Source organism: Anguilla anguilla, chromosome 1 (assembly GCF_013347855.1).
Source record: "Anguilla anguilla isolate fAngAng1 chromosome 1, fAngAng1.pri, whole genome shotgun sequence".
NCBI lineage: Eukaryota > Metazoa > Chordata > Actinopteri > Anguilliformes > Anguillidae > Anguilla > Anguilla anguilla.
Window position 1 is genome coordinate 31,808,860 of NC_049201.1, and position 25,207 is coordinate 31,834,066.

Genomic DNA, 25,207 nt, shown 5'->3' on the forward strand with positions numbered 1-25,207 from the left:
TGTGGGCATGCATATACACAGATATCTTGTATTGAATATATAGGCCTAATTATAAATAGGTTCATTTTCCACATAAATCCCTGTCTTCACCTTGTGTGCAGTGCAAAATGGCTGCTTTGTATCACCAGCAAGTTGGCAACACATGGGATGCGAATGTGCCATTTCAGGTTTGTACAATTTAGTCCTCTACTGCCTCCCAAAGGAATGGAGCAATGTGATAGTCTTTGTGAGAAAGGCTTCCAAAAAACTGTTTTTGAGCAAGCTAAGTAAAAATCTGTTCCAGATGTAATTTTCAGGTATAGGCTTTATTTTTATTTGTAATAAATCAAATTGTGCGCATTAAAAAAAGTTATTTGTCCTTGAAAAGCTATTATTTTCGGAGAGTATTCTAGTGGAAATGGGATGCTTGGTGACCAAAAAATGTCCCCATCTGTATAAATGTAACAGGTGTTACAGTTATGCCACCTCTGAGCTATAACAAACAATGTGAGCCATCCAAAGAAAAAATGAGTACACAGGGAGGTCATGGAGAGGGCTTCTGATTTGGAGATTAGGGACACTAGATGGAGTAGAAAACCATCTACTGTACATGTAGTGTCCTTTTTCGAAAAACTTTTAAAATTCCTGTTACAATTATTAGACACTTGAGATACAGACATATCAACCTTGTTTTAATTGTATCCCACTCGATTATTATTATTTTTATTTTTTTTTCGGTCTTAACAACAATTTTACCATACATTTATGAAAAAAAGGTTAAATAATACCAAGTCATTGTATCAAAATAAACGAAATCAAAACATAATATTCTCTGCACTGAAAAAAAAGTGTAGGCTGAAGCCTGAGCTTATTGTGCCTACCCTTAATACAAACATTACCCATACTCTGTCCAAAATAACAATTTAACAGAACAAACCAAAAAGATAAACTGAAATAAAGCAACACATCAGCACAAAACAGAAACAGATAGACAAACATTTACAGATCATAAGTGCCATTCATTTTTAATTGATGGTCACACCATATTTCTGTATTTCTCTAATGTAATGCTTTTAAACATTTTCTTAAATTTACACATATTACTACATTCTTTTAGTTCATTACAACTATTCCATAATTTAACCCCTTTAACTGTCACACATATATTTTTCACATTTGTCCTTACCCTCTTTTTTTCAAAGATATTATTTCCCCTTAATGAATACCTGCTCTCCCTAATTAAAAAACTTAAGTTATGAATGTAATTAAAATGGCTAATGACTAGACTGCAGACATGTCAAAGCTGCTTGAATTAAAATTTCATAGTGCTAGGCTAAATATTTTCTAAATAAATTAGCTAAATCCAAAAACTGTTTATGGCAACTCTCCCCTAATCTAACACTCTTATGAATGGCCATGTTCATCTTATTCTTGAAAATAACATCCTCTTTTCGCAGACGTTAAAAAACATGCAATTACCTTTTCCACAGGGGACACCAGCTATGATAAATCACCTGTAGCAGGTCAAATGCATAAATTTTCATTCTCTCCTCCCATATGTCAAACATAAGAAAGCCCTAAAATACATATTCATTAACCCAAACCCAAATTTTTTCTTGTTTTACCAGCGCAAAAACCAGCCCTGCAAATCCTTAGTAAATATGGCCCAAAATGTTTCTTTTTTCAAATAATCACATCCTGGACTTGAAATATGAAATATGTACTACTTTGCAGAAATTATTTGAATAAATTACAACTGTTGCACAACTCATACTTTTTTTCTAAATTTCTACAAAACAATTATGAAAACCTTACTACCTTACTACTAATCTACTGTGGCTCCAATGCAGCACTTTGCACATAGTGTTTGTGAGGAAATCAGTGAAGCACTGTTTGTAAATACAGTAATTGTTTGTAGTTATGTAACACAGTATCTGTCTTTCTTGAAACACAGCTCTATCGTGTTGCTGAAGTTTTACTGTTGCTTTGTTTGACCTTTAGGACTGGACGTGAACGTCTGTGCTGTGCTGAAGTCAGCATTTCCTGTTCAGGTTGGCCTCTATCCTGTCACCCTACTGCAGTCCACACGGAAATCTGCTGAACAAGGGGGCATTTCCCTTTCATTGGACCAGGCAGTCCAGATGTCAAGACAAAAACTGAAGATGTGACGTTTGTCTATCTTCTTTTTACATAGTGGCTGTGATGGCTAGCTTTTGTGCAGCTTTTGAAAGGTTGGCTGATCCAGTGTAACATCCACAGCCATATGGAAATTCAAGGGGCTGTACAATATTTACCTTTAACTTGATTGTTATTCCTATCTGTTGTCATGTCTCAGTATTCTCAAAGTGAAGCATTCCTAAATCTTACTAACTGTATTAAACAGATATCCAACATAGGCTCCAGCCCATCCAAATGACACAGAGGAAACAGAGTTGTCAGTTTGAAAATTGTCAGATATTTGCATTTTGATGCCATTTTGAGTGATACAAGTACCCATCCCACAAAAAGCAAAAAACACACAGCCATGCAGCCACTAGCCACACACAGAGTATTAGATGGGAATGCCCATCTATGGTGCTTTCTGCAGCAGAAGAAGCACGGGTCACACCACAGAAAGTGAAACTGTTCTTGTGGTGCATCTACTGAATAGGCAACCTAGAAACAAAGCCTGCACTCTACTCTAATAATCCCATTTGGCTCTTAATTTATCTGCATGTGGAAGTAAATCTTTAAAATCCAATCCCCGGGCATCTGACAAAAATCAGCCAAACAATGTCCAATTTACATCCTTGCATAAATAAATCAAAGCCACTAGGGAGCATTAGAGTAGTGCTTGGACATTAATTTTTTTGTTTTCAAGCTTTTAGCAAAACCTGTTCAGCTTAAGCATGATTTAACTTGTGTGCAACTGATACCAGGATGAATTACAAATAGCAACTGACCAGAAGACAGAATCTCTGAACATACACCAGATAAATGTTGTGATGCTAACACAAGCCTGCATCCCTCCCTGTTTGAGCTCTGAACCCTCCTGCAGCTGTTGCTAGGAACGGAACATCCGATTTGTGGAGTGAGCACGGTTATCATCTCCCATATCGCCGCACACTGACCTACACGTGTCAATTGATTCCTGTGCTACATTCAGTGGCCAATCAGAAGCAGGGGTGGGGAAGGCATTGGCCAATGGCTGCAGACACCAAGAATGTGGCTCTCAACAATCACTAAGCAGAGCACAGATGCTGTGCGGTTCAGGCTGTGATATTCAATGCTATAGTCTTGTAGGACTGTGGAGAACACGATTCACACAGCCGTGCATTCATGCGTTTAATCAGCGAAATCAAAAAATTATTTTGGTTAACCACTATACTGATTCTGCAATTACTTTACCATGAACCACACATCTGTGCATTTAGTCAAATAACAACGCCTTATAAACATAACTGAATGAATAAATTAATATTGACTATGCAAATACACACATAGCTTGTTTAATCAGACAGTTCTTAGTACTTAGTTTTATTATCGCAGCACACATCATTCTATTAATAAGGGAAAAGCAGAGTGCAATCACTGTTGCTGCATATGCTGTGAGCAAGAAACCTATGCAGAAATTCCCAACTCACATTTGCAGCCAGTATTGCAGCTAAGTTCCCTCTGAAATAGTAAAAGTTACTGACTAATATTTAGACACCCAATTTAAAAAGTCGACGCTCAATGCCCATTACTCGGAGCTATCAGTTTTCCATGCAAAGATGCACAGATACAAACAAATGTACTGGCCTGGCACAGAGCAGGCCCTTTTTGGGGAGCAGTGTTCCTGGCTGTATATTAATCAGACTAAAAGCCTGTTGGCGTTTCAGTGATCTCACCACAGTGCAATAACTAATACTGTTACCCCAGTGGGACCAAAGGTGCAATGGCCAATGCAATAACAAGGCATATCAGTACCCAAGCTTTTCATAAATGGAGCTAAGTTCCAACATATAGTGCATGCATAGCATTTATGTGACAATAAATAGGACGGAGTGTAGCACAGTGGGTAAGGAACTGGGCTTGTAACCGAAAGGTCGCAGGTTCGATTCCCGGGTAAGGACACTGCCGTTGTACCCTTGAGCAAGGTACTTAACCTGCATTGCTTCAGTATATATCCAGCTGTATAAATGGATACAATGTAAAATGCTATGTAAAAAGTTGTGTAAGTCGCTCTGGATAAGAGCGTCTGCTAAATGCCTGTAATGTAATGTAATAAAACTTGAAATACTGCCTCGTGGTTATATGCCTCCGCCAACCAGTAGTCAGTTTGGATATAAAATGTCATCACTTCATCATTTTATCCTATTAGACATTTGTGTGAAACTTTGTCATAATTAGCGTATGAATTCTTGAGTTATGGCCAAACACATGTTTTGTGAGGTCACAGTGACCTTGACCTTTGACCACCAAAATATAGGCTAATCAGTTCATCCTTGAGTCCAAGTGGATGTGTATGCCAAATGTGAAGAAATTCCCCCAACGCAAAAACGTGTTTTGTATTCCCTCAAGGCAAAAACATGTTTTGTGAGGTCAGTGACCTTGAACTTTGACCTTTGACCACCAAAATCTAATCAGTTCATCCTTGAGTCCAAGTGGAAGTTTGTGCCAAATTTGAAGGCGTTCCAGAGATATCGCGTTCACGAGAATCGGGACGGACGGAAGGACGGGCGGACGGACGGACAACCCAAAAATATAATGCCTCCGGCCTAGGCTGTGCCGTCGCTAAGGCATAAAAAGATCGATAAGGCACATATCCCACCAGTAATCAATCAATCCATTATTCTTACCTATCCCTAGTTTATAATTCAGATTTTGGAGCCAAGACATCACAGCCAATTTTAAAAGGCTAAATGTAGTTCTTTACCTAGTTTTTTATCTCCATTTGGAATTTGCGGTTGTTTTTCACTGTATATTCCTCCATTAATTCAAAACAGTGCAAACAAGCACAGGTTCTCCTCTAAAGCAGTGCACCTGTGCCTCGTTAATTGTGACTGGCAACCCCACAAGTTATAATTGGCCCGACTGTCACCAAGGGAGGGGGGGCTTGAGCCGTTAGGATTGTCATCTGGTCTTACCGCGCACCAGACTTGTCTCCTCTGTTACCTACAGACAAAAGCCGCGTTTCCACCAAAATTACCCGGAACTTTTAGTCCCAGGAACTACTTTTCAACTACTTTTTTCCTTCAGCCCATGGTTGTCTGCGTTTACACCGCGGTCTAAAGTCCCGCGAAGATTAGGCAAATTAGCCCACTGACGTATGAAAAAACGACGCTGTCGTCGGTCCATCTGTCCTATGATTTCTTCTGTAACCCCATACTACCACCGAAGTAGCCTACATTATTTTCTAATAACCGGGACAGCCCAGAGGGGTTTATTCCACTTATATACAACGGGTTACCAACAATGATTATACGGTTACTTTTGTATTTTTTTTTTTTAAATCGATTTAATCACTTGGAATTGAAATATTCTTCTGCAGCCGTTTGGGCATATTTTACCGTTGTCAAGCAAAACTGTCGTTGGTAGTTGAACTTGGACCGTTGTTATGCAACAAATAGGATATAACAGGCCAATAGTCAGATTGTAACTGTTTTATATATCCTCTCAAACACATTCATTATGTTTTTATGCGAACATTCGCTTTCATGTCTTGACATCCGAAGCGACCGAATGCATTCACATTTATATGTATAACTGGCAACAACAGCAGAAAACATGCACACGTTGTAAACAATTTGCTGTTTGATTACTTTCTCATCGTCAATTCCATATCGCAAATAGCAAAATGACAAGAATAGAACGAAAACTCGGACTTGCGTGAAAATTTAAATTAGTAGTGGTACAGCCACCGTTTGCTTTCCTTCGAAGTTACTGCTAGCCGAGCAGTGAAGTGTGCCCTCCAGATGCGAACCATGCACCATAAATTAGTCCATAGTCTTCCTGGTCTTTTTGTGGAATTGAAGAATGGCAGAGTAAAATTACGGCAGTCTGAAAAAGCTAAAGGGACGATTACTAGAATTAACCCGTTATTTTACCCTGACAAAAAGTGCGGAAGGTGATTTCCAGTTTGCTTTTACTGTATCACCAATGTGAATTACGCAGAACTACCGCATACCTCACATAACTGTATCAAACGTTTTGAGTCAATTACAACGGGCTAACAAAGAAAATCCGGAAGAAAATATTCAGCAACCGAATTAATCCGTTTGAATGTTTTGGTACATAATATGCTGTCCCAGCACAAATGCTTTTTATTAAAAAAATGTATAAAACGAATACTAAAGCAAGAAAAGAACAGAAGAGCAAACGTTATAATTCCAAGACGTTGGCAGGCTATAACCAAAATTAGGCTACTGCGCCACATAACATACAAGTTTGATTTGAAGTTATTATGAAAATAAATTGGTTTGCGGCTGCATATTTTTAAACATGGCGGCTGAAAACAAACACAAAAAAATGCTGCGAGTACTCGACCAATCAGAAATGTTCAGAGCTGCAAGCTCCACCCAAAAGGTTCCTGTACTTTCGGAAAGTACTACCCCCCGAGCAGGAACTTTTTGGGGGGTAAAATAAAGCCCCCGGAACTAAATTTAGACCCTAGTTCCTGTGGTGGAAACAGGAAGTTCCTCAAAAGGTTCCTAGTTCCGGGGTAAAGTTCCTGCGGTGGAAACACGGCTTTATTGGTTTTGTCCCAATACAAAGTCAGCTGCCTCAGAAGGCAGCATTTGAAGGCAGCATTTTCACTATTTTTCCCACTTGTCCTTTGTAGGCATGTCCCAAACCGAAGTCATCAAAAAATTGTGTCCTTCTAATGTGCCCTATTTGGGTTAAATTTGAAGGCAGTGTCTGATGCATCCTTCAGCTGGAAGGCTATCCCATAGGTCTTTGCGATTTCTTCCGACTGACTTCTGACTTCCGTTAAATTAATGGTGGCTCAAACCAGCTAAGTGGTGGAAATGTGAATATACAGTGACATACAGCAAACAAATAAAATCATGATAATCTGGTTAAAACCAAAAAAAGTAGCTAAACTAGTAGGAAGTTATGTAGTTAGCCGACTGTAAAACTAATTTTGTTTTCCTTTAAACAGAGAGTCAGAACAATTGTGGCTACAACAACAGAAGTATTTATTTGCGTAGAGTCTGTCAGTTGGCAAGTTAAAGCCATCGGCTGTAACCGTAAACACTGATCTTGTGTTGGTTTTGTGAAATCCCTGTGACATCACTCTGCCTTACCAAAGTGCGCACCAAATTTGTTGCCTTTTGAGGTTCCTTTACCGTTAGGATGATGCCTGCAGAGGGAGCTGCCTTCTAAGGATGTAGACAGTGAGGCAGCTGACATCGTATTGGGACACAGCCCTTGTGTCAGCTGTGAATGAAGTTGTCTCTTTTAGCGCAGCCCAGCTGGAATGCAATGTTAAAAGTAATGGCAGCTGGTTTCAGAAGAAAGAACTCTCTGGAACTGACTAAGGGCTCAATTTAGGCATTCCAATTTACTAGAAAGGAAAAATGTTGCGTCTAAAAATTGGTGAGTACAGCTGTCCCTTGCCCAGTTCTGCACCTACAATTTCACCTTGCTTTTGATTTTCCTACTCTGTCTTGTATGCCCTGATTAGAATAGAAAGATAAATATTTCCTTGATTCCCAAATACCCCCGGATTCTTTCCAGGAATTACAAACCTATTTTTACTTTTTTATGTGAATTTTACAAAATGCAGAATTTCATCAGCAGTAGCTCCAGATGAGCTTATTTTCAAAGCCAGACCTCCCATCCCTGGGAGACACCATTACGGTTCGGCTCCACAGCTCACATGGTCCATGGAAGACAGCACAGGAGTACACTGGGTACAGAGGAGGGGGCAAAGAGAATTGCCCAGAACCCTGATGCCTGCTGTCTACAAGAAAACACTCGCAACAATACTGATATCCAGTCTACAGGGGAAACACACTGACATACTGAATACTGATGGCTAGTGTACAGAGAAATACACACACATTAGACTACATTTATTTGGCAGACGCTTTTATCCAAAGCGACGTACAAGCACACAGAAGAGTAAGGAAACACACTAATGGACACACATTTGTGACACACTAATGGAGAAAACTACATGCTGCGATTTCTCATAATTGACTCCTCAGTAAACTGACGTATTTGAACACTTGACCTGTGAATGTGATATAATCTGTTTGTAATATATGAGTATTTTCTGAGAGACAGAGGTTATTGTGTGCTTGTGTTAATAGCCAAGGGATTTTTAAAGTCATTTCTGCAAGTACCCCTAGACCAACTTAATGACACAGGTATGCAGCTTCATTTACCAGGCATAATTAGTTGTTTGACAAACTAATGATGTTTGAGACAATCAACCAGATTGATTCAAAGGGCAGATATATTCCTTCAACATTATTTATGTTTATGACTATATCTACTCCATAAACACTCCTGTACCAGCACACCTTCCTTGCAATGGATTTACAGCGGGCTAACTGTGTAGATCTCAAAAGAGGGTTAGCTTTCATTTAACAGTTAAAAAAGCAGAGACTAAAACAAACCAAGACGAAAACAGTTGGCCAGCTGTAAGAAAAACCAGTGTACACAATGGTCTGCATTTAAGTGACATTTGTCCTTAACTTTGATGGTAATTAAATACCAGTCTTTTTTTTCTTTGACAAACTCATTTTGGCAAGTTCATTTTGATGATTGATGAACCCAACAAACTGTTTTCATGAAGGAAAACATAACACATGCATTTCATCATGAGTCAAAATTAAAGACAAATGTTTGTATCCAGGCCAATGTGCCCCCAAGAACCAGGTCTGAGAAACGCTCCCCTTTCTCACGTGCTCTGCAATCTGGAGGCCTCTCAAACCCTTGCACATATGGTAATGTTGTTTTCACTCACTTTGACTAAGAGTGGGAGCCAGTGAACCCCTTCACCTCATATAACCCAGAGCACTGGCTTCAGAAGAAGCAAAGAACATCCCTGGAGGATATGGTAAAATAACTACCCACCCCTTCTTGCTTCCCACTCCTGGATCCTTGTCTTGTTTGTTTTTTAATAATCTCCCCCTTTTCCCCCATAATTTGAAATAGTCAATTGTGGCTGTCTTTGCAATCACATGCAAGGAATGTGGCAACTTTCAAAAATGTGTCTCTCCAAAACCAGGACTGGGTACTCATGGAAAGCTTGAACAATCCTCTGTTACAGGGATACTCAAGTCTGGCCCTCTAAGCAGGGACTGCTTTAGACCTAGGACAGCAGGTGAATGGAATCTCTAGCTAATCAGTGACATTAAACTAATTACAGGGCCGGCCCTAGGATTTTGGTGGCCCTAAGCAAGTCTGTCCGAGCAAGCGGGGGGGGGGGGGGGGGGGCTGCTGTTGGATTCGCATAGACCGTTTATGCCACAGGCCGGCCCTGAATAATTTAACTACTAGACAGAACAGAGAAACAACATAAAACACTGAAGATGGCCCTGGAAACAGCATAATTTCACTGTCCATCAAGAAAGTGACACTTTATAATTAAGCTAAACTGAAAACAGTTTGAGGGGTGAGTGGGGTGAGTGAGGGTGAGTGTTTAGGAGGTGAATTGGGACCAAGGGTAACAATAAAAATTTGGAATTGGAACATTCATAAAAAAAGGTCTTTGGGACAAACAGAAACCATCTCCAGAACACCTTTGGGATGACAGGGGAAAAAAGAGTTTATTTATTTATTTATTTATGTATTAATTAATTAATTATTCGTTTGGCACACTACTCAGATTGAGCCAATTCAGCACCCACCCCCTCTCACTAGTTGACACTGGCTGAAGCTGGCCGACAGTATGTGAGAATGGTGCAAAAATAATGTCAACAAACTTATTTACCGCAGCACTGGCCATTGCAGCCAACCTTCCTTGTACAACAATCATTACTCGCATAATTACATCATCATTACAATGCAACATGTCACACCATCTGAAGAATTTCGGGAAAAAACGTGGGGATGGCAAAAGATTACGCAATTAATTTTTGGTTGCAGAAAAGTTTATAATAGTGTTTAAGAGACCAGTAATATTTCCAAACTCTTATATTCCCAATGCAATATTGGCAAGGGGTGATTACATGAAAATAGTAACTCTAAACATGGTACACAATATGACCAAAAGTATCTGGACGCCCCTTGGTCTGGGGCTGTTTTTCATGGTTTGGGCTAGGCCCCTTATCTCTAGTTAAGGCAAATCTTAACGCAATGACATTCTGGATGATTCTGTGCTTCCAACTTTGTGGCAACATTACCGGGAAGGCTCTTCCCTGTTTCAGCATGACAATGCCCCCGGACACACAGCAAGGTCAATATAGAAATGGTTTTGTCAAGATCAGCGTGGAAGAACTTGTCTGGCCTGCACAGAGCCCTGCCCTCAACCCCATCCAGCACCTTTGGGATCAATTGGAAAGCCAACTGCAAGCCATGCTTAATCACCTCGTACCGATTAGATACTCACACTGTTTGACCTTGACGGTTTGAAAAACTAAGGCTAACAAAAAGCTGCTGCCCACTGATCTCTCCAGAAGTGAGATTTTTAACTGAACAAACAAATATTTACAGTAACTGCTTGTAATGTACATACAAACATACAAGCATTCTAGCATCATACATATAAATTACAAGCACCAAGAGGACATGGGCATCAATCAAAAGCTACAGAATGAAGACAAAAACTATCAAGGTACTTCCAAGTATTATCAATGCAACGACATGTAAGATAAAATAAAGTAAAACCATACAGTGTGTTCAGTTCATTCAATCTGCTTTCAGTGCACGTCAGCATCCTCAAATCTTCAATGACCAGAATTACTGACCAGAGTCAGAACCACAGTTGTTACCACCCCCGCCCTCAATGTGAACCAGAGAGATGAGCAGAATGACTTGGCACAGGGGGAGTCCGGCAAGAAGGATGCCCTGGGCCGGTGGAACAATTTCACGCTCCCATAACAAGTGTGTGCAGACAGCCCCCAGTGTATCCAAGCACTTGGGATTTTACATTATTTATTCAGCTGACACCCATATCCCAAGTCCTGTACAGTGTAGTGAATGCAGTAACAAAATTGTTTGACAATAAGCATTTATAAAGCTGGATATTTACCAAAGCAATTGAGGTTAATTTACTTGTTCACAAGAATAACAGCTGTGTTTTCCTCCTGGTGTTTCAGGCACAGTTGCCCAATTACTATTTCATATAGACATACATGTGGATGATTTCACACTAATATCGCCACTGTAATTTCTGATCAATAGCATTGTTCTGTTTTTCAGGGTCTCTTATAACATGGCAGTGCAGTCCCATGGAGTTAGTGGTATTGGTCACAAAGTAAAAAACATTCAGTTCATTCAGTGCAAAAAATTTAAGAAAACTCAATTTAGCAATGGAAAAGTCCTCATAGAACACTGGACATTTTTCAATTTGCGAACTGCATTTTCATTTCCTGTGCTGATTGAATTGATGTGGAATTGACCTCAAGTCTACAAGGCATTACAGTCTTTTCTGTCCTTCTTTAAAAAATAAATACTGTGCATAAGTGCATGAATGGAAATTGAACTTGCTTTGTTCAATACTGCAATGTAGTATATACTGTACACAAGGGTGTAGGTTTCATTTTAACATTGGGTGAACACAACAACTGACCACTAAATTCTTCATAACCACAAATACCAATAAAAAAAAATTATGTTTTAGCCCGCTAGCTGAAATAAACAACACCGCATCATTGAGTCTTGTCTTTTTACATTCACTCACATTCTTTGTGTAATCCAACAGCAAAAACTGTAGCCTATATGATTTGAAAAATTAAAGCGGTATAAACTTTAAAAAAGGCAACGTAGGCAACTCTTGAAAAAAATTCCACTCCAATATGGCAAACATTGTATCATCTTGAAAAATAGAAAGGGCAACTTAACTGATCTATTTTGATAATATATCTGTACCATTAAAATTGGAATAATTATCATCTATGCCAGGGAGGTCAAACCTGTTTTGGCGATCTTTCAGAAAACATATTTTGACAGTTTATTCTTCATGCATAATGTCATAAATGCTACAGAATAATCAAATAACAACATATAATCGGCCAATTTGCCTGAATATAACTGTTGTTTCCCATAATACGACTAAATTAGCCACTTCCCTGTAAGCACTGTTGTTGGAGGGAAACGCATCATCACCTGTGCGACTTTTAGGGTGAGGTTATCTGTTTTCGTTCAACAAAATGAACCGATATTTTGTGGTATTCGTTCAGTAAAACTAATATACTGTACGCACTTACTGGTATATATTGTTATGGGATGCATCATTTAATGAAAAGTGTACTCTCAAAACGCAATATGTGCCAAAAAGTTTCAAATATTGCGACCCTGTGGCTTTAAAATTCCATTGCAGTTGGGGCCTGGAATCGACCAGGTTTATGTGCCCATTTTCACCCAAAAAAAAAACACCCATTCGTAAAACTAAAATCCTTCATACCATACTGTAGACACAATCTTGGAGGAAAAATATAAGTGAAAATATTGTTGTTCAAACAAGTTTTACCGGTGACCTAGCCACCAGAAAACATGTACACTACAGCAGGTCATAGCTAGCTGTGGCTATTCGAGCTGCTGGGGATTCGGAATCCTGCGGCGGCGCAGGTCTTCTTTTCATTGCGATTACAAAAAACACCCATTCGTATATCTCAAATGCTTTATATCACACTGTAGTTATGACCTTGGCAAAGATAGGCATGTAAGAATCTTATTGTTCAAATGAGTTTTCCCGGTGACTTAGCCACCAGAAATAATACACTAGCAGCAGGTTATATCTGGCTATGGAATACTATTTTATCTGCTGGGGATTCGGATTCCTGAGGGTCGCGCATGTCTCCTTTTCACCATAATTACAAAAAACATGCTGGGCGTAAGGCCTGGCTAGAAATCAGCATTCCAATTCATCCCAAAGGTGTTTGATGGGGTAGAGGTCAGGGCTCTGTGCAGGCCAGTCAAGTTCTTCCTCACCAAACTCAGCAAGCCATCTCTTTATGGACCTTGCTTTTTGCACGAGGGCATTGTCAAGCTGAAACAGGAAAGGGTCTTCCCCAACTGTTGCCACAAAGTTGGAAGCACAATTATCTATAATTTCATTGTATGCTGTAGCATTACCCCTTAGCGCACTTGCCAAATCTGGCCAATCCTTGCCAATTTAGGGGGTACCCAATTTAAAGCTTTATAACACCAGATGTGAACACCACAGACACTTGAAAAATGGCTTAAATGAAGCAAGACGTTTGTACCATTTATAATACTAACTTAGATCAGTTTATATTCATAATTTAGGAAGAAATAAAGTGCCACAAATGCAATAGGCCTCAGAAGTCGCGTCGTCATTCCGTTCGGGTTCGTTAGCATTTTCGAGACTTCCGGTTCAAAGAATAGACGCCCCTACGGGACAAATGAATGGCGATTTCCGAATTCCTTTAAAATAAATTATGACATTTGGAAGTTTTTTTTGTATATGAAAAAATAATGCATTTTACCCATTTTTTATAATTTAAAAAATTCTGCGCCATTTTAAAAAGCCAATTGCTAACGGCTAAGTGGTTAGCCACCCAAGATGACCCATCGCACAATTAGGCTACATCATCACAGACAGAGCTGTTTCAATACACACGCGAAAACCGTTTTCTTCTCGTTGTTTCCCGTTAGTGTAATTATACATTTATCAATTTTTTACAGTTGTATATATTGTTGTAAACATCTTAATATAACTAGGCTACTTGTGCTTCACAAGCGTTGCCAGGGAACCGCAAGAGCTGTGACGTAAATAACATGCGCAGCAGTGTTAGCTTTTTGTTAGCAAAATAATTGTTTCGGTTGAAAAAGGACATCGGAATTCAGCGGATCCAGTGCCATTTAAGAGAGAAATGTGTCCGGATAAAAACATCCAAGTTTTAAATGCCAGCTTAAATCACAGACTGTGACAGGGACGGTTATGTGAAAATCCATTCATTTTTCCATAGAGAAATTTCCCTTTGAACCGGAATTCCATATATAGGCAAGGTTTTTGCTCTGCGTTACGTCAGACTTCTGAGGCCTATAGACTAGGCAAAAATTAAAAATGAATTTGTTCTTTTTTAGTTTGCAATGAAATAATGAGAGATTGCAAATATACAGCCAGTTAAACTATGGATCAAAAACTCCTTGACCACAAGTGCTTCAAATCTAAGGGTGGATACGCAGAACTACTAAAGATCTATGAATCAAAAAGTAAGCAGCGTACACAGTGTCTTCAAATCTATCCAAAATGTCTAAATTGTGCATTGCTGTAAATCACAACATAATCATGTATTTCACTACAAATTAACTGTTTGACTAAAGAAACTCACTGTTGCATCATTTCCAAGTAGGAATTACAGGCTTTCCGTCAGTCCAGTGGCTTAAAATATCTAGGGGTCCTGAAACATCCAAAATCTCTCCAAAAATGAATAAAATTCTTTTTGTCCATTATAAAGCATATAAATGAGCCCCTTATGAAGGTTTAAGATGAAACACTGATATCTGATTTAAAAAATAATGCAAAAACATTATCACACTATGTGGTACCGTATTTAAATGTGTAATCATTAACTCTTGTAGCCTATGTTTTTCTATATTCAATATTCAAACGTCCGCCACATTTTTGCAATGTTCCAGTTGAGGTCACATCCAGTACATACATTAAACACAAACTACTTAGCAAACCAACAAACGTTTATGCTACAGTGTGAAGTATCCTCATTCTAAAACACCACTAACCTATTTAAAGACACTCAATTTCAAAAATAACGTACAGTTGAGGACAAAAGTTTACATACACCTAGGCTAAAGGCATTCAAACTCAATTTTTCACAACCCCTCACATTTCATGTTACCATACATTTCCTGTGTTAAGTCAATTAGGGTACCTACTTTATTTCCATAAAAGGTCATTTCAAAATAATAGCTAAGAGACATATTTATTTCAGCTTTTATGTACTATATCACATTTTCAGTGGGTCAAAAGTTTACATACACTTTGTTAGTATTTGGTGGCACTGCCTTTTAATTTCTTAACTTGAATAAAATGCTTGGGGGGTAGCCTTCCACAAGCATCTCGCAATACTTTGCCGGAATTTTTGCCGATTCCTCCAGACAGAACAGGTGTAACTCAGTCAGGTTTGTGGGCCTCCTTGCTCGGACATGCTTTTTCAGTTCAGTGCACATATTTTCTATGGGATTCAGGTCAGGGCTTTGCGATGGCCACTCCAATACTTTCACTTTGTTGTCTTTAAGCCATTTTTTTACAACTTTGGAGGTATGCTTAGGATCATTGTCCTGTGGGAAGACCCAGTTGCGACTAAGTTTTAACTTTATAGCTGATGTTGTGAGGTATTGCTTCAGTATTTCTAGATAATCCTCCTTCCTCATGATGCTATCTATTCTCGGAAGTACACCAGTTCCTTTTTCAGCAAAACACCCCCACAAAATGATGCTGTCACCCCCATGCTTCATAGTTGGGATGGTGGTCTTTAGATTAAAAGACTCACCCTTTTTCCTCCATATATAGCGCTGATCATTATGGCCAAACAGTGGCAAAAGAAATGTATGGTAACAAGAAATGTGCAGTTGTGAAAAACTGAGTTTGAATATCTTTAGCCTCGGTGTATGTAAACTTTTAGCCTCAACTGTATATAAGCAAAACATTTTCAGCAGTAACACTTACATTTAGATGATGAAATCTTATCTGTGTTCAGTAGATAGAGACAGAGACAGAATGAATGCTGTCACTCCCCAGTTCTAACTTAGTCCAGAAAACAGTATATCAGCTAGGTCTATCAGAAAACATATGCCTTAGCCATGCTCATAATTTCTCAAGAACAATAGTATTTCAAGAAATGACGAAAGTCATCGATAGAATTTCACCAGGTGCAGTGACTTCTACTGCTTCCACAGACTGAATGTGTAATGCAGCTATAATGAGACAAAACTTTTGGTTACGTTGAGCTATAAAAACGCTATTCCAAAAGCAAAATTAGACATATTATACATTGTTAGAAAGCTTATTCTGTCACCTATTGGGTCGATTAACTGTCGATCAAGCCAGATTATACTACACAGGACGACAACACCGAAAACAACGTGTGGTATTACGCACAGATATTTTGGAAGGTACCCAGGCATCACAAATGCGTGTATATTTCACAAACAAATTGTCCAAGACAATATATGACCACTCAGTCTCAAAAGGGGCATCTCTATGCATAAAACCAATGGTAAGGTTGTATATTTATTCAATATTTAGTCCCAGATATTGACAGTAGAATGGCATGGCATCATTTTTAAAATTCCTCGTTTATTTCAGTGTTCAGTGAGCAGCGTTTCTCGCAGCTGTGCTGGCATACCTTCGGCTATTGTTGGCTTTATCTTGTTGCTATGACGGAATACGAATTTTTAGTGGTAAAAGAATGTTTTCATGTATGCCCAGATCAACACTATTGTCCAGTATATTGTGTGTGGGCGGTGTAGTTACAGACTGCAAGGAGGGGGTGCTTGGTAAATGCACGACCACGCGACAATGGTGGCGCTGTGAAACTCTGTATTCAGCATAGTTGTCCTGAATCATCTACTAATAAAGCTAGAACACCGCGTTTGTGTTTTCAACTTATAATTTGGTTGCAGGAGTACATAATGTCTGAATTGAGCAATCTAGGCACGCCAGCGTTTTGACCACTAGGGTGTGTCCGCTAAGTGGTTAACTGGTACTTTATGCGAATTGTAGCTACCTTATCTGACCTGTGTTCCGTAGTTGTTCCAACGTCCTTTGGTATGCAGTTATTGTGCATCGCTTTGGATAAAGCTGCTGCCAAATAAAATGTTATGTAATATTACAATGTTTTATTCCTGAGGTATAGAATCAGAAATAAATTATTGACATATTTCAATATAAGTTATGTTGTGTTTTATAATCAGTGAACGCTGATAAGTTTGCAACTTTTGTTAGCTTTGATAGTAAAGCTGGCACATAGCTAGATAGCATGCATACTGTATCAATTCAGTCCCCGATTAAAATAAGCATTTATGAATTACCAAGCCAGCTAAATTGCAACTATACACAGTAACAGCAGTTCCCATAGGGAGGAAGACATCTTGATGGTTGAACAGAATTCAATCCAAAAGCTCCCCAACCTCGGGCATGTAGCTGCTTCACATAACTAGATAGTTAAAAGTAAGTTTACTTACAGCTCCAACAGAAAACAGGCCAACTCTGCATGGCTTTTCATCCGCCTGGCGAACTTCAGCCACCAAGGAAAAACAATTCCAAGGTTGACTCTAGTTATTGAACGAGCCCTGTCAGCTTTTCTTTTTGCTTTGCTGTATCTAGGCTTGGTAGCATTCGTCATTGCAGCTATTAATAGGCAACAAGCACTTCTGGAATCTGGTCCCATACCACAAGATGGGTAGCCATGCCCACCCATCCCCACACAGAAAAGAGTGCCATGCCCAGAAACCTCCCGAACGCATTTAGAATAACAAATACAGGGATTCAGATTCCCGTCCTTGTCAGTTGTTACAATCAGATATTTGCTGGCCCCTGTCAATGATGTTGAAGCCCAGTGCTCCTTCCCCCTTCATGGTAACACACAGTGACAAGAGGTGCTCCATCAAGACCTAGCAATGTACATGATGTACCAAATCAAATTTTAAAGAAAAAGAATGGACACACTGTAACCGTTCTTTTTTTTTTGTAGTGAAATTTGAGCATGCTCTATTTTTTAACGTTTTGTTAAATGAAAGCCAAAACAGCATGCTCCTTCTTTCCACAATTAAATGCGCCAGCCTATCAATATTTTACTAGTAGGCTATTTGTTCCTCGCAGCTGGTTACTACCCATTGATTTCTTGAAACTTCAAGCACTTGTTACCTTTGCTACAGTTGCACATGTTATTTCAATCATTTCTCACTGCTGTGAATGAGTTAACAGTCAAATTATCATACTTTCTGACTTCAAAAGTGAAAAATTACATTGCTGAACTGTCAGTGCACTTCTGAAACAAGCTTTATCTACTCTAATTTTGTTTATTTCCTTGTGAAATTACCTGTTAAAGTGAGCCCAGATGAACGGAACGGTCATTGTGATTACATTGTGGGCAGAACGTTTGGTTAAAAACGGCAATCTAGTTTGATATCCTTATTAAAACCAAAAGGTTCAGAGAAACACCAAGACAGTCAAGCGCATGCCTACCATACACTACCCAGGCTACTTCAACAAAGAAGTCAGTTGCAAGATTTAGTCAGCAGTTGCAGCGGTGGCATGCTAATGCTAGTTCTGTTGCAGCTGCAGAGATAAATGAAAATAGTGCTGAACTTCATTACCCAAGAGAGGTGACTGATCAATAAAGTTAATTCAGCGACACTGAAGCGGAGACTGATAAGGGACTACTGTAGGAGGTGCGGAGGTGTGGGCGTGTCAATACATGGCTCATTTGTGTGATGTCATGTTGTGAACTTTAACCCCCCCCTCCATTTCAGGTCCGCTAACTCAAACAAATGGACACAAACCTAAGGAAGCTTCTTGCTATCGCTATTTTGCAGCGTAGACTGCAAGCCAGACGTAGACGTCGAAGCTGGGTACAGGAAATAAACCAAGCAATGTTTCAGTCTCGCTTCCATATCTTCACAGTTGCTTGGTAACCAGCGGAATGCTACATGGTAATTTAAACAAGGCTCTTCTTCCCGTGGGCGTCTTCCGCTCTGATCACCGGCTTATGTGATTGGCCACCGAAGCATGACGTCGGGTTGCTTTATGGCAAAAGTTGATTCTGGTTCTACTTCTTCCCGCACGGCCGCTGCGGTTTTTTTCTGCACCCCATGCAGTCCCCACTCCCGCAGCCTAAACGCACTACCCCCATTCAAATGAATAGGAGGACTGCCGTTTTTCCCGCCTTGCCTGACCTGGTCTAAATGCAGCCTAAGGGGAAAGAAGGTAGCCATAAAACTAATTAGCTGCTATTTATTTGTGATAGTGAATACCTGCCTGCTAGCTAACTAATAAACATGTTCTCATGTTTTCATTTTTTTTAGGAATTAGGCGAACATATTAGGCGAACATATTTTTATTCAAACTCAATAATTTAGGCTACGTCTGGCAGAATGACTTAAAATGTAGGAGTTTATTGAGTGTGACGCAGTTAATAAATACAGGCCGTTTACAATTAAAATAAATATGAAGTACAGTATTTTAAAATAAATTTTCTGTCATAATGAGCAGGTACGGGACACAAATTGGTTAGCCTACATCAAAGCGTTGCTCATTCAGTTGCTCAATGCATTCGCAACTGGTCAGGTACCAAAACCTGCTGCCCATTGTCTGACGGGGTGTTTTCTGGCACAAACGCTGTAATTGTAAGCCCAAATATTTAGGAAAAGTCATGGAAGGTGGAGGGTAGCTATTGCATTTACAGTTTTTAAAGTAATTTACAGTAATTAAATTTTTTACGTCTAAATGCCTAATGGTATTTGCGATTGTAGGAGAGACCGGGGTTAGTTGTGCCCCATTTCGTCTTTACATGATTGCTAAGAGTTGCTTGCTCAAGAATGACAGTATTTTCAAATTAACAGCTTCATACTGTCTGAAAACTTTTAGTGATGATTTAATTCAATCACTAATGTGAAAGGCACATTTTGACTTTAAACAGAATATGTTCAAAGGAACAACTGCTCCTCAGGGTCGCTTGTGCCATAGGTGGGGTCAGCTGTCAATCCTTGTTGCACACCATTCAAATATAGTTGCTTTCAAATACTCAATATAACATATAAATCACAAAAATGGCTATTTACTGTGATTTATTGTATTATTTAAAATCTATATTTCATTGAGCAGAAACATTTTGGGCATTCAACCTTCCTTGAGCTGCATAAGATAAAGAGACACTCTCAATGTTTTAAATAGTATTCAGACTGCCAGACACAGGTGTAGTTCTTAATTGGCTATTAACTTTTCAACACCTAAAATAAATTCAGGATTGGAGAGTCACATTTTTTGTATTTCTACCATTAAACAGATAATAACATAATTCCATCCATCCATCCATTATCTAACCTGCTTTTTCCTGGTCAGAGTTGCAGGGGCTGATTGAGCCTATCCCTGCATGCACTAGTTGAGAAGCAGGAACACACCCTGGACAGGTCACCAGTCCATCACAGGGCACATACAGCATTCCCACTCATACCTACTGGAAATTAAATCTCTCCAGTTAACATAACCATGCATTCGGACTGTGGGAGGAAACTGGAGTACCCAGAGGAAACCCACACAGGGACATGGGAGAACAAATAACATAACTAACAAGCCAATTTAATCAATTTATGCATAATTTCCATTGGTACAGTACATTTCTCTAGACAAACAAAAATAAACAAATGACAGCCATTGTTTACATTTCTAACATCTGCAAAAAATGAAAAGAAAAATCAAGATAGATCCTCTGGAATTCTACAGAATCCTCCAAAATGACCTGAAACTTAATTGAACCGATTACATAATTATTAGCTCCATTTTTTCATCTTTCATCAAGATAGCAACTCGCATTATAATCCTCACTGGGACTATTATCCAGTGCTAACGCAGTGTAATATTGTATGCCCACTGTGTTTTTCATCATGTATAGAATGTGTTTCTTTTTCTAGACCGGGGCAGGTGGTGATGGGCTGGGGGGCTTCATGTATGCAGTCATGATTAATAAGTTAAAAGCCATGTGCATATCAGAGAATGAGTGCCACAAAAATAAAAAAAAATAAAAAACTCTTCACTGTTCCTGTGTTCATTATTATTTTTGGAAACATGATCACAAAGACGGTAGGTTTTGAGAAAGGCTACTAGGCTGGTTTCAATGCTCAGGAAGTGGGAGAAACGTGCAAAATTAACCGGTTTTTCATTTAATTCTAACCAGTTCAGGAACATGCTGCAAAAGGAACAAAAGAACATAAATGTTAAAATTCAGATTCTGCTCAGTACAAAGTTTTTTGAAAATTTTAGTTTTCAAGCCCTGTTTCTAATATTATGAGGCTCCCAAGATCAGACGCCAACACCACACCCCTACCCCCCAAAACACTGAATAAGACCTTTGTCCTTTCTGCAAAAATGCTGACTCAACACATTTACTCCCAGTTACAGGAAGAAAAATTAATCATTAATAACATGAATGAACTCTCTTAATCTGAATTTTTCACTGTGGTTATAGTGTCTCCTTCATGAATATTGATTAAAAATAAAAGACCACTCGTAACTTCCTTCAGCTCTGATCCAAGCAACTGATTATTGATGTTATGGTAGACACTATGGCATTATGGCATAGCCCCAAATGAAACACATTTATGACACACAGTATCTTGACACTTTGGTGCATCACACTGTATTACACACTTGTGTAACACTCTGATGGCCATCTTAAATATGAAGAAAGATACCTTAAATAATATTACAATTCTGACTGACAGGAACATGTACAAATTAGAGTTGTTCACTGGGGTTGTCAGAAAAACACCTAAAATTTAAATTTCTGCTTTTGTCATGATGTGATGATACTATGCGTGTATTTCATTGAGAATAACAGTTCAATAACAATGACTGACATTTCTGTTGTAACTAGGATGGATATCACTTTTGAGAAGCTTTGAGAAGTTTGTTTGGAACTTTTTTTTTTTTTTCACCTCCAATTTGGAATTTCTAGTTTTAATTTTAGGCCCATCCTTTGTGACGATGTCCTCAGTCCATTTGGTATTGCACATGTACACATTTTCAGAGCTGCACAGTTACTTCACAGGAAGACTTCACAGCGGCAACACACTGATCACCAGTGCCACATCAACCAGATAAATCTGTAAGATTCTTAGTTCCTGAGTTCCACAAAAAGTTCCTAAGTTCCAAAAAGTGTCCCCGTGGAGGAAAAGGAGCTTTTGTGTAGACACTAGTACAGTCAGGATTTGACCCAGGCAGACAGTGTTAAAGACCGATACCACCCAGGAGCTTGATATGCAGTTATTTTATAGCTGTCCTGCAGGATTTGCTCTATTAGCAATGCATCATCTTGCCAGGCCTGAAATGCGATAATCTACTCCCAAGAGGCAGGGCATTTAGAAAAGGAAAATACACACACAAGCCCACATGCACACAGTGTGTCTCCACATACACATACTGTAAATTTGTTCTGTGTAAACTATACTAAATTTACCATTATTCTTATGAGAGCACACTTAATCAAGAGCAAAAACAAGAATTATTCATGTTTGCACCTTTTCACCACCTAAAGGCAAAACAAAGGTCTTTTAGGGAGCTGCTTGCTCAGTGGATAGGTGAGAGGCGCATTCTTTTTCCTCCACTCATTTACCGTGTGTGCTTTGGACACAGTTATTTCTATGACTGTTTAAGTACCATCAAAAGGCTAACTCTATGCTATTTATTACATGGAGAGAAAAAAACAAAACATTTTGAGCAAACATTATACAATATACATAAAAATAACAGGCCAATAATCCCCCTAAAATTGTAGATATGCAGACTGGAAAATATCCATTGTGTTGCAAAGTACAATTATCTGATGAAAAAAGCAGAAGCCCAGTTCTTGAAACTAAAAGTTGCATTGGATCTCCAGTATTCTGAAAGAAGATAAACAGCACTCCCTTAAATAGTAGCCTACTGTGTGTAGACCGACCGACTTGAACTTCTCAAATGTTTTATATTAATATGTTTAATAATAGCCTAACTGTTGCCTGCCTTGGCCGTACAAAACGTTTTGTGCAATACATAAATGTGCAGAGATTTTCAAGTAAAAATTATACTATTATTACTATTTCATACAATTCCATGGTATTGTATCAAAATAATTTACCTCCAAATTATTTCGACACTTTGCTCCTTGGTTTGAAAAAAAAAGGTTAACAACCTAGAGCTCATCGTGACAATGACAACAAAGCAGTAAGAACGGCTCTTCGTAAAGAGACATAGCCTCTTTTGCAGTCTGCGCCTTATTCGCTAGCGTCAGTATGCGTAGGCTACCACACGTATTTTGAATTCTGAACATGTTTTTAAAATGCTGCAGGTCCTAGGCTTACCTTCCACCCTGCCGAACTGTTGCTGTCGCCTTTATCGTTGAAGTATGGCACACATCGAACCATCCAGTCGTAGATCTGGGACAAGGTGAGTCTTTTTTCAGGCGAGCTCTCGATGGCTTTTGTGATAAGGTCTGCGTACGAAAGGTTACCCCACGCATTCCTGCGCGAAGACGACTTTCTCGGTTGTTGGGACCCCTGACCAGCCCCAGGCGCTGCAGGAGAAAGCGAGGAAAGCTGCGAACCCGACTTTTGCAGGATGGCGGACGCAGCTTTAATGTCTTCCACGGTAGTAGCATTGGGACTGTTTCCGTCACCCCCCGTAGTGGAGATGTAGCTCACTATGCCGTTTGTGCCACTAGTGACTGAAGTGGCAGCGTCATCGTCCCCTTCCTCAGGAATAATCTCATTGTCAGTAGATCCAGGTTTTCCTGCATTGGACTCTGGTCGAGGCAAAGGCCACGTGCAGGACCTTGGCCTTTTCTGTGGCTCAAAATCTGGGTCTATTTCCACGTCCAGCGAGGATAGAGGGTCAGGTGACAGCGACTCTTCCATATTCACTCAACTCTTGTCGCTCGTCCCAGCGAAGACACTTGTCAGTCACACGAACCAGGCCGAATGGATGGCTAGTTTGCTGTTAAATATGCATTCCATTAACTAAATTGCGCGTGTACCCATTGCAAAGCAGAACTGTTAATGATAAGTCTAACCATTTCTGTTATGAATAAAATTCATTGCATTGGTGCATTCATGTTAGTGAAGTCCGGCTAATATTAAATCATTTGCATATGTTTACAAATCAGGCAGAATTTCAATGTACACTGTTTATATACGCCTAGCCGACACCAGAAGTTAATATAGCATAGCACTTCACGCGCAATGTAGCTACTTAACTAACTAACTGTAGCTAATCGCAGTAGCCTACAAATGGATTAACTACATCTATTCCTGGTCTGACGTTTACGTGAAACGCTCCTCGTTGTGCAGTTTGTGCTCCAACAGACCAAACACATCTGGTGCCCGTAATGCGGCGTAACGGTATTTGCCCATCATTGAATATATTCAGCTCTTAGAATTGCGTGCGAGTCCAAGGCGACTGATGCAATGCAGCCACTGGCTAAGTGGCGACACATACTGAGAGAGAAAGCGCAAATGCAAAATACTTAAACGAGAAAAGCATCCTTTGTACATAATAATCCACCAAGCTGCTTCAAGATTTAAAATCCCTTAGGAAAAAACTGCCACCACGTTCCAATTTCTATAGCTGGTGCCATCTTGACAATTTCTTAATGCTCATTTTCATAAGCGCACAGCTGAGGAAAGGAGTCGTCAGTAATGGATCTAGCCAGCTAGCAGAGGACAGATCTGTCATCACCTCATTGTCTTTCGGAGAGCACAAAACAACCAACGACAAAATATTTTCGTTTTCACAGCCTGCTGGCTGTACCGTACGCAACATGCATACTTAACTAAATTACCACTACAATATTTACAATTTGCTGTTCTATGATCTTGCAGTAAGCGCAAACTTAAAGAGAACAGAATGAAGGTTCAGCCCAACCCCAGAAAGAAAGGAACTGCCCCCTTGATTCCGCCGAGGGATTGCCTTAAAGGGACACCGTCAAAATAATCACTAATATTGCAGGTCAGAATGAAAGCTAGCCCCTGATAACACTCAAGCAGCATGTCTTTAAATATATATATATATATATATATATATATATATATATATATATATATATATATATATATATATATATATAAGCGAGATATCTTTTCAAAATAGAAATACATTTTTTTCTCTACATGCAAGCGCTCTTGGCCATGTATCTTTATCAAATCTTATTTGGCTTTTTTTTGTACGCGCATGGAAATATTTGTGTACACATTACATCGAGAATGACGTAAATAACGTGGCCATTCTTACACTACTGTTCAGTTCTTTATTTGATTCTCAAATATGTTAGGGCATTTGTAACCACTTGATTAATTTCAGAACGACTCACGCAGCTTACGTTTTATTTAGACTACATCATTCCCTGTAGCCTATACA

At 39.3% G+C, this 25,207-nt stretch overlaps 1 protein-coding gene across 1 annotated transcript in view; it reads right to left on the reverse strand.

Moving 5' to 3' along the window:
• Positions 1 to 24,745, reverse strand: part of foxo3a (forkhead box O3A) — a 43,842-nt gene extending 19,097 nt beyond the window's left edge. The window contains exon 1 of the mRNA XM_035430037.1: positions 23,158 to 24,745. Coding sequence (XP_035285928.1) covers positions 23,158 to 23,709 — 552 coding nt within the window. The 5' untranslated portion in view covers positions 23,710 to 24,745. The remainder of the gene's footprint in view (positions 1 to 23,157) is intronic.
• Positions 24,746 to 25,207: the final 462 nt, after the last annotated feature.